A 10,507-nucleotide genomic window follows, 5' to 3' on the forward strand; every position below is an offset into this window, starting at 1 on the left:
AAAGGTGAGTCCAAACTTTTGGTCTGTACTGTATGTCAAGAGTAATGACAACATTTGTACTCTTATCGAATTAATACGAACTGCAAACAATCATGTTGGTAGGAAAATTGTCACAAATGGTTATCTGTTAGTAATAACATGATTAAAACATTGCCTTGTACATATAACACTTTCCCCGACTAAGTAAGGGTAAGAAAACAGAAAACCTGCAAATGCTGCCACTATTTAGTGCTGTTTTGAAGAAGAGGCTTGTATTTTTGCAACAATAAAGATTTAATACATAGAAATTAGTAGATTGACCTTGAACTCAATGTTGAAGGAAACTAAAATGTATTAGTGTTTTTAAATAAACCATAGAAACAAATTGTAACTCATTCATGCATTTAAGTTTTACAATCGCAATGTTTACACAGGACATACTGACATAATATCTGACTTGTTAACCTGGGCGATTTAGAGAAACTATTCCCTCAGCCCATCACTGATCATTTGGCGGAGTCTTACATAAAGATTAGTAATTTCATATACATCATCTGTCATTACCAGTCTGTGCTCTGTCATGAGTTCAGTGCATAAGTGAAATACATCGACATCACAGGGAAAGTCCTTGAAATGACATTCTTCTACACATATTTCCAGCTTTGTTAGATTAGCAGACTGTAAAAAGTTTGGAACCCCATACAGGTTGGGAACACCATGCATTAATGTGGGACGACCAGGAGGAGCCCGAGGATTATTTGTAGATCGTATTCGATGGTCATTCCATGTATGAACAACTTCATCCAGCTCCATCTGTATGATAAAAAAATTGAAAAAATAAAATAAAATAGTTGTTAAAAAAAATTCATGCTTCTGTATTATTTGTAACTTATTTCAAATTTGTGTGCTAAAAGTAAGAAGTAAATTTATAGTACCTGTATTGTTTGTAAGAAGCAAAACTGGATCAGTGATTTGTCCAGAAAACTGTCAACAAAATGGCCGTCGGCTTTAAGCTGGTCGAAATGTTCCATCCAAAACTGGGAACATTCACTTCTTAAAGTGCACCACCATCGCTCTATCCTTTGATTTCCTGTACTCGGACCGAGAATAACAGAGTCAAAACCATTTTCATTCTCGGTGTTGTGCAGAAATCTTTGCATCGCTGCCACATAAGTGTTTTCTGTGCCGTGATCCATTCGTATCTTTTGAGGAAATCCATTATACTCCATCACAGCGTCAATGAAATAGCCAGCAATAATGTGAGGATCACTATTAGTCTTATATGCTTCGAGCCAGATCATTTTCCTTGAAAAGCCATCTATGCATCCATTAATACATATCCCATAAGGCTTTAATTTATCGTACCCATCGATGTGCCAGACATAGTTTGGTCCCCGACTGACATATAAGCGTCGTCTCAAGCGATTTTGTGCACGCAGGTCAACCCCGTTGGGATCCAATAGGCGCATCAAAAGACGTACTGTTTCTCTGTCTGTGACTATGCCAGCCATCCAACATTTCTGGTGCATCCACCTGTAGCCGTGCTGTCTCCCAGATCCTTGTAGTTGATGCTCAATAAAAGAGGCCACTTCTGCAACATCTGTCTTATTTTTTCTACGCCAAAGGCGCTTCTTTTGCAGTCTTCTCCCAGCGTCCGGAGACTTAATTTGACATTATGGGTTTCTTCCAAAACTCCCAAAATTTCAGATTATGAAAATGATCTCCTCAATGATTTACTCAATATCCTATCCATTTTTTATCAAGAGATATTCAAACTATAGGGCCAACTCAAGTTATCTCATTATAATGAGATACTATCTCATTATAATGAGATAGTATCTCAAAATAATGAGATACTATCTCATTATTTTGAGATACTATCTCATTATTTTGAGATACTATCTCATTATAATGAGATACTATCTCATTATTTTGAGATGCTATCTCATTATATTGAGATACTATCTCATTATAATGAGATACTATCTCATTATTTTGAGATGCTATCTCATTATAATGAGATACTATCTCATTATATTGAGATACTATCTCATTATAATGAGATACTATCTCATTATTTTGAGATGCTATCTCATTATAATGAGATACTATCTCAAAATAATGAGATACTATCTCATTATAATGAGATACTATCTCATTATAATGAGATAGTATCTCATTATAATGAGATACTATCTCATTATTTTGAGATACTATCTCATTATAATGAGATACTATCTCATTATTTTGAGATACTATCTCATTATTTTGAGATACTATCTCATTATAATGAGATACTATCTCATTATTTTGAGATGCTATCTCATTATATTGAGATACTATCTCATTATAATGAGATACTATCTCATTATTTTGAGATGCTATCTCATTATAATGAGATACTATCTCATTATAATGAGATACTATCTCATTATAATGAGATAGTATCTCATTATAATGAGATACTATCTCATTATTTTGAGATACTATCTCATTATAATGAGATACTATCTCATTATTTTGAGATACTATCTCATTATTTTGAGATACTATCTCATTATAATGAGATACTATCTCATTATTTTGAGATACTATCTCATTATTTTGAGATACTATCTCATTATAATGAGATAATTTTATTTAATTTTTTAACAGAGTGGCGGAAACGGGCTTCCATAATTACAGAATATTGAGTGTTCTGTAATAAATTTTAAAAAGCTCTTCAAATCACAATCTGAAACAAAAGTATTCTTTAAGAAGACCATGCAGTGTACAAATTAGATTTTTTTATTTGTATTTTTTATCTAGTGTTATAAAGTCTAATAGTCACTCTTTCCAGAATACAGTGAACAAATGGTATTTGCAGGGGTTACAGGGCAAAAGTGCATTTTGTTTGAATTATTTTAGGTATGATCTCAAAATAAAAAAAAATAAAAAAACACACAGTCGAGTTTTCTGCAGATTATTTGGAGTTATGTTAAACAAAAAAATCCATAAATACTGAACCATGAACAGGCGGCGGCTTGCTGCAGCCGTCTTTTGCCGACTTTCCATTTTAGGAATATTTCTGTGAAAATATCTCCCTGAAAAAGAACAAACTCTTTTTCCATCAAATACACTTTGGACACTATTCAGAAGCAATGATGCATTAAGTGACAGAATGTAGTCAAGGATTCAAAATAGACTAAAGATGTTAAAAAAAAACACTCAACTTGTCTGAGTTGGAGGTCAATATTTTCAAAGATGCAAATATTCAGCAGCTTTAATTTTTATTTTTGATTCAAACAAAACCAAAAATATAGAATCACAAACACTGATCACAAGCTTTTAAGATATGGGTCATAAAAAGTTTTTCACTTCAAGCAAAAACAAACGGCTACAAGGCAACAGCAGTTTCTGATCGACAAAAAAACCAAAACGAAATGGAGCGTGTGACTGCTGACGGCCAAAATGACTCATCAGAGGAGTTTACAGACTAAAAATCAAATGATTCGTTTCCCCAAATAGCAGGACACTTCATTTGAGTTCACTGAAAATCTGCAACGCACCAAAAAGTATCTGCTTTGTAAACAATCTGCTGAAAGAGGAAGATTTCTGACCACAGTATTAAAGCCTCACTACAGTGCATGGGTGTCCAAAGTGTGGCCCGGTTGCTATTTGTGACCCTTGAAATGATTTTGTTCTGGCCAAAAGTGAAGAATAGCAACTATTTAGCAAACAATTAGTGACCCAAAAAATGTGGAAATTGTTTTTGTTTCAATAAGGCAACAGGCCAAAGGTCAGTTTAGTTTATTGTTAAACAGGCAGAATAACATGATTCCTTTTTGCAGTTTTAATTTAGTGAAAAAGTGGCCTGCATGTTTAAATTTGACGGTTTTGACCTTCAGGGCAAAAGTTTGGACACCACTGCTACAGCGGCGACTAGAAAGGTTGCAGACATGAGCTTTTATTGCCAAAACAGAAAGGCAGAGAGCAGAAGATGTTTTTTTCCACACAAACACACACACACACAAACCTCCTGACATGACATGATCTAACCCATTATCAGGACGAACCACATTATTTGTGCTCAGGTCCACTCTGGCCTGATAAACACTCCCTGGTCGACTCCTGCGGTTCTGGTTTCCAGGTGAGTTTCTGCAAGTCATTGTGAGGCAGCTCTCCGAACACATGCAGTGGAGTCCAAAGAAAGCGACTTCTCATCGCCGCGTTCGCCTGTTCAGTGCCGGACCCGGCTGAACAGAGACATCTGGCCCAGCAGAGGGAAGGCGACGTAATAGCCGAGTCCGGAGCCGACGACGACGCCCAGGAAGATCCAGACGTTGTAGGACATGACGCAGAGCATCAGCATGTAGCCGAGCGTCACCTGCAGGACGTGGAGGCACGTCTGGATGACGTGCTGCAGCCAGCTGCAGACCAACACACTCATTTATTTAAGAAGAAATATTTTCTTATTTAAGAAATAAGAAAATTCCTAATTTTAATATATGAAGGTCCCAGTAGTTAAAAAATAAAAGAATTAGCTCTCGGTTTATTTTCTTATTTGAAGTGAACTCTGGTGCTGGTTGAATGTATATGTGAACGCCAAGCAGGAAGTGGACTGCAGAACAGGGAATTCTGGGTATTTAAAACCAACAAACATGCTAACTAGCGTTAGCTGGAGAAATGTCTGGGTTCTTGTAATCCTACAAACACTGAAATCTGACGCTGATCCATTTTTCTAACATTTTATTAAGAAGAAAGTGGAGCTCAGAGGTTTTTGTTTGATTTTCTTCAGTGATTCTTGGTGTAGCGCCCCCACAGGCGAGGAGGGGAACAGCTTTTTCAAATAGTTTCAAATAGTCATTTAACAAAGCAGAGTGAAAGAGAACCACAGCAGCTGAAAATGTAACAAATGGTGAAACTTTGCAGAAAAAGCCTTTAAGTTCCCTTAAGTGTGAATGTGAATCAAATTGCTTGATGTGTAAACAATCCTGACCCACAAATTTGATCCAAAGGTGTTTGTGGTTGGTTCTGGCGTCGCTTTTTAAAACTGCACTACAGAACATTTCTAAATATGTTCTTTATGAATATGGTAATCGCTTCACTCCTACTAATACACCTCAGGGACTCGTTCCCACCTGTTCCTGGGTCTCAGCGGCTCGGTCTCTGTGGAGGTGAGCGAGGACTCGGAGGGGCTGGCGTCCAGCGCGCAGCAGCTCTCCGCGCGGCGGGACGACGCGGCGGCGTACGGCGGCGGAGGCCGGGTCAGCGCGGAGCCGCTGCTCAGCCAAACCCGCCACACTTTGAGAATTTCAAAGAAGACGGTCAGCAGCAGGACGACAAACACCGACAGCACCATGCCTGCAGGCAGAGAGAAAACAGACAACCAACTCACAGAGCAGCCACCAGGGGGCAGCACAGAAAACTAAAAAACACTAAATAACGTAGATTTCAGCTCCGAACTACATCTAATGTTGAGCATTCAATAAACAATCACAATACAGCACTTTAAGTATAAAAAAACTAAACTATATTTAACTAATAAAACAAACACGCTCTGAAAAATGAATGAAAACAAACAAAAAGTCAAAAGAAAATTAAACTATAAAGAAAAACTCAAAACTATTATTCTGACAGCTATGAGACATTTTATCATGTTCATCTTAATCCAAAAGCAACAAAATCAAAAGGCGTTCAATGCAAAACTTGGATAAAATATCCCCAGTCAAGTTCTGTTGAACATTATTTAAAGTTTATTCTGTTTCTGTTGTTAAACATTAAACTGAACTTTTGCAGAGCAGAACAGCATCTGGTTTTTTCTCACGTTTATGAACCTGCAGAGTGGGAGGAGTTTATTACTGGAACAGGCAGAAACTTGATCTAAACCAGGGAATACTCTACAGATTCAAGAAAGAAAACAAAAATAAACTTTTTAAATCACCGAGTTCAATATTAAGATTTATAAAATAACTGACAGACCAGTTTCAGGTGAATAATTTAAATGAAATGGATGAATGTGTTGATTTTTACTGTTAATATGTTATGATCTGTTAAACAAATATACATAAAATGTATTTTGTAAGTGTTACAAAATAACATTATGAAATAAATAAGTAACTGCATTAAAATTGTTTTGTTTTTGTGGACATTTATTAATTTAGAGTGTTAACTATAAACAGTATTTAAGTTTTTCTCTTTTGACTTGAGACCCACACAGTTTAAGTTAAAAGAAAATCTAATTAAATTCAGATAACATTTCAACAATACACCTGGTTTGTTTCTGTGATCTTTTATTATGTGTTCTGATCTGTGACATTTAAACAAGCCGTTCTGGTTCTGATGGGTTGACCTCGGGTGAAAGGTCATCAGACACCAAGGAGCCTTGCTGACCTGTAGGGCCGTGAACGCTCCAGAAGTCGAACAGCAGGGTCACGCTGCTCGAGGCCTCAAAGGTCATCTGATAGAAAAAAGAAAGAAAACCAGATGTTTACCTGAGATATTATCATTATTATGCTTCCTGGTCTTTGTGGAAAGAATCTGAGCTTCACTTTCTTCATATTCAAGCTACTAAATAAGTTCCTGATAACAGATGCAGCGTCTGCGTGAGCCGAGACGCGACTCTGCTCAGAGCAGGTCAGGTCGCTTCAGGCGAACTTTCATTCTGTCTGAGATCCAGACAGACGGGATTTTTTGGGATTCAGTTCCGTTTCTGCAAACACAAACATCAGTTCCTGGGGCGGTGAAGTAACTGGCAGCTGCTGCTGCGGCCGATCTCTCCAGACTCGTCTCTTCAGTCAGAGAGGCGCTTTGTCCTCTCCAGCTGCCGTGGACGTCGGACTGAGACGTTCTTTGTGTTCTGCCAGCGGCCCGGTTCGAGTCCCGTCTGTCTGCCGTCAGCTGCACTCAGAGCGTGACGACAAACTCCCAGTACTCCCAGTACAGACAGCGCCAGAACCTGCAACTCCGAGGTGCTTCACCGCAACTCCAAAGTTTTACTACAATTCCAGCACTTTACAGCAACTCCAAAGTTTTACTACAATTCCAGCACTTTACAGCAACTCCAAAGTTTTACTACAATTCCAGCGCTTTACTTCAACTCCAAAGTTTTACTACAATTCCAGCGCTTTACTTCAACTCCAAAGTTTTGCTACAATTCCAGCGCTTTATGGCAATTCCAAAGTTTTACTACAATTCCAGCGCTTTACTGCAACTCCAAAGTTTTACTACAATTCCAGCACTTTACTACAATTTCAGCGCTTTACTGCTGAACTGCAGCATCTTCTGTTCCCCAGGAAGAACCAGCTCAGTGTTGCTCAGTGAAACTCTTCCCGACATCTTTTCTGATTTCCTTTAACTTTCCCATCGTGCCGATGCAGAGAGCAAAGTGCTGCAGGTGTGACATTAAAAATCCATCCACAGGTGTGACTCCAATTAACTCAAATGTCTCGGTTAAGCAATCAGAAGCTTCCAAACTGGAAAAGTTTGGTCTGATTTAACTCTAGCCCAAGTGAGGAATAAAACTTGTTTTTTTATTTGGTGTATGTAAATTTCTGGTTTCAATTCGCCCATATTATGAGATACGTGACTTTCAATGAACAGAGTTACGTAAGAAAGAGGAAGAACTGTGTCCAAATTCATTTTAGCTTCCTCTGTAACCCAATTACTTTTTTCTGTTCGTTCACTCTACGTTCAAAACATTTGAATAAATACATCAAGCTAATAAACTTTACATGATAATAATAATAATGAAGCGTTTCTGGGAACGCAGCAGACGTGTCTCATCAGATTATGAGTCAAGACAAACACAAACATGAGTCGACTGGCAGGCTGATTATTAGAAGATTATTGAGAAAACCTGGATTTCCCATTTTTTCAGGTGAACAAAGAAAGCTGAAACGCAGACATGAAGTCAACCAGACAATCTGAAAGCCTAATATGTAATATTTTGCACAACGAAGCACATTTTACATGTGATTGTTTTGGTTTTACATTTAAAGCCACCTCAAAGTCCCATTTCTCCAGGATTTCTGATGATCAGTCATCGTTTCTCTCTGGTTTTCTGTTGCTTTTCCACCCAGTTTCCCTCAGATACTCGACCGTTTCCAGAGGAATGCCTTCCATGCGTTTATCAAACCACTTAACTCCAACCTGTTGATGACTCAGGCAGGTCGAGGCACATAAACTCACATGAACTCGCGTTGCGTCACCTGTTGCTTTGTGAAGCTTCCTTTCATAATCTTGCACTTTTCACACCTGGAAATGATTTTCCTCCAGTAAAAACAGATTTTCACTTCTAAAACCTCACTCTGTTAATAGACACTAGATGCAGTTAAAGAACCACCGGGTCAGATCACAGACAAAATGGACTTATCAACACACTGAAATGGGTTTTTACATTTTTATAACAGTTCAATCATCTGTGAAGGTTTTTTTTTTACCAACTAAAAACTAACAAATACCTAATCAACTCAAAAAAGCATAGAAAAATCCATTTATAGATGCATATCATTTGTATACAAGTAATTAAAAAGGATATTTTTATTACAAATTTGTAGTTTGGAAAATCTTATTTTTGTTTGCAATCCATTTTCATAATGATTGACAAATGGCTTATATTTAAAGTTTGTATATTTTATTAAACATTCTCCAGACTTTGGCAACTTTTTCTACTCATTCTTAACCTCGTTTTCAATCATTGTCAGAGGATTTTAACTTCAATAGTTACAAGTTTTCCTCTTGTATTTAAAAAGATAGTGAAAACTGTCTTTTTAAGTACAAAACAGTTTGACAGAAAACTGAGCTACCAGTCATCCACATTTATCCACTACGTTTTCAGTTTATAGTTAATTTGGTAAATATCTTCTTCATAAAAAATGCTATTTAAGAAAAGCAAGGATTGAACATGAAATAACAATGAAATAAAGCAGCCAAAGTCCAAATAAAAAGCTACAGATTTTAAAATCTGATAGTTTTGCAAACTAAAGTGTTGAGATTTGACACACCATTTTAAAAATCTAAAATAACTGAGCAAATGGTTGATTTTCAGGGATGGTAAAATAGATCTAGAGAAGATTTGATCAAGTTTTAACATTTCCTAACCCAGATTAATAAAAGAAAACTCAATTATAATTGAAAACCACAATACATTTTGTCAACAAACAAAAACCCCTCAAGTTTAGTGCTGGAAATCATTAATAGTGTGTAATTTCAATATAAATCAATGCATTATTGTAATTTTCACCCTTTTAGTAACTTGGATATTCGATTAAAGGGACAAGTTTGTAAATTTAAAATATTTCTGTATGAACAGCAAATTCCACAGTTTCTAAGTTTTTGCAGAAAAAATCTTTCAACAAATAAAAACTATAAAAAATTCGTGCAACAGTTTAAAAACCTGCTGAATTGAGCTGATATTTAGAAAAACATGTGGTTGGTTGTGTTGATAAGAAGAGATGTTTAATGATCCATGTTTTACTTCCACTGGATGTTTGTTAAATTGTAGTTTGTTAAAACACTAGAAAGGATTTTACACACCAACAAGCTTACAATGGAGCATAACTTAGAAAGCAACAAAGCTCCCTACTATGTTGGCTTTGTTTTAACTCCAAACAGAAAACCTACCTGCATGTTGCTAACGTTGAAGCTAACGGTGGAGCTAAAAGTCCGGTTTCAGCTGGCGCTGAGTTCGGCTCCCATCAGAACTTCAGCTGTAGCTCCGAGTACCGACCGGACCGGGCCACCGGCTGAACGCAGCCCAGCGACACTCAGCACTTCAGCCGCACAGAGAGGGAGGCTAAACCCGTGACATAAATAACCCCCAGAGGCTCAAGGGTAATGGAGTCTTTTACAGCCATTAAATGGCAACGATTAAAATAAATGTTCCCATCGGCTCAGGTTGAAAACAGCTCAAAAAACGAGCTCGTGTTCCATTTTAATCGCTAAATAACGCAGTTTCTTAGCGTTAAGCCCTCGAAGCTAGCGCAGGCGTTAAATTAAACCGCTTTTTTGTTTTTGACGCCGTAATGTTCGCTACTGGTACCATGTGACTAACGGAAATGGCCGAGCGAAGCCGACTAGCTTCGGCGCTCCAGCTAACAGCTGATCAACTGACCTCTCTCGCGACCTGCTGTTGGGAAGCGGTGAGCGCGGCGGGAAAAATATGCCCCCATTAAAATTATGCGTCTGCGCGTCCGCCATGTTGTGAGTGGCAGATTTTCCCACTATCACCACAAATTTGGCATCCCGATTAAAAGAAACACTAAAATCAATAAATCTTGATAATTTCTTGACATGTTTTTACCTTAGTGTTTGTTATCACTAAATTAAAAACTGAAGAATAGGTAAATCAATATAAGACTCCAAACACCAAGTTAAAGTTCACATCTTATTACACCAAATCACCCAATTTATTTTTAATTATGATAAAACTATAACTATTATTTTTGTCTTGCAGACTTATGGATATCTAATACATTTGTATTTAAAATGTACTTTGTTTCTTTATTGTTTGTATTACGGACATGTAAAAATACATCTCAATATCCCG

General features: G+C 37.2%; 2 protein-coding genes across 2 annotated transcripts; both read right to left on the reverse strand.

The window, feature by feature from the left end:
* Window positions 1-314: 314 nt before the first annotated feature.
* On the reverse strand, window positions 315-1,562 carry LOC129366552 (uncharacterized). The gene is made up of 2 exons (XM_055040498.1): window positions 915-1,562; window positions 315-792 (listed from the first exon to the last, which is right to left on the reverse strand). Exons 1-2 carry the CDS (start codon window positions 1,506-1,508, stop codon window positions 463-465), a joined length of 924 nt encoding a protein of 307 aa, XP_054896473.1. The 5' UTR covers window positions 1,509-1,562; the 3' UTR covers window positions 315-462.
* A 1,188-nt stretch (window positions 1,563-2,750) lies between these two features.
* On the reverse strand, window positions 2,751-9,988 carry slc31a2 (solute carrier family 31 member 2). The gene is made up of 4 exons (XM_055040715.1): window positions 9,583-9,988; window positions 6,352-6,418; window positions 5,100-5,322; window positions 2,751-4,388 (listed from the first exon to the last, which is right to left on the reverse strand). Exons 1-4 carry the CDS (start codon window positions 9,586-9,588, stop codon window positions 4,199-4,201), a joined length of 486 nt encoding a protein of 161 aa, XP_054896690.1. The 5' UTR covers window positions 9,589-9,988; the 3' UTR covers window positions 2,751-4,198.
* Between the last annotated feature and the right edge of the window lie 519 nt (window positions 9,989-10,507).

The sequence above is a fragment of the Poeciliopsis prolifica genome, unplaced genomic scaffold, assembly GCF_027474105.1.
Source record: "Poeciliopsis prolifica strain line A6 unplaced genomic scaffold, Auburn_PproV2 SCAFFOLD015, whole genome shotgun sequence".
NCBI classification, from domain to species: domain Eukaryota; kingdom Metazoa; phylum Chordata; class Actinopteri; order Cyprinodontiformes; family Poeciliidae; genus Poeciliopsis; species Poeciliopsis prolifica.

Coding starts and splice junctions, on each gene's coding strand:
- slc31a2 (XM_055040715.1), bottom strand. Junction 5,323..6,351: donor GAGCGTTCACGGCCCTACAG/GTCAGCAAGGCT, acceptor CTCTGCCTGCAG/GCATGGTGCTGTCGGTGTTT. Junction 4,389..5,099: donor CCGCTGAGACCCAGGAACAG/GTGGGAACGAGT, acceptor GTTGGTCTGCAG/CTGGCTGCAGCACGTCATCC.
- LOC129366552 (XM_055040498.1), bottom strand. CDS start 1,508: ATGCACCAGAAATGTTGGATGGCTGGCATAGTCACAGACAGAGAAACA. Junction 793..914: donor GCTTCTTACAAACAATACAG/GTACTATAAATT, acceptor TTTATCATACAG/ATGGAGCTGGATGAAGTTGT.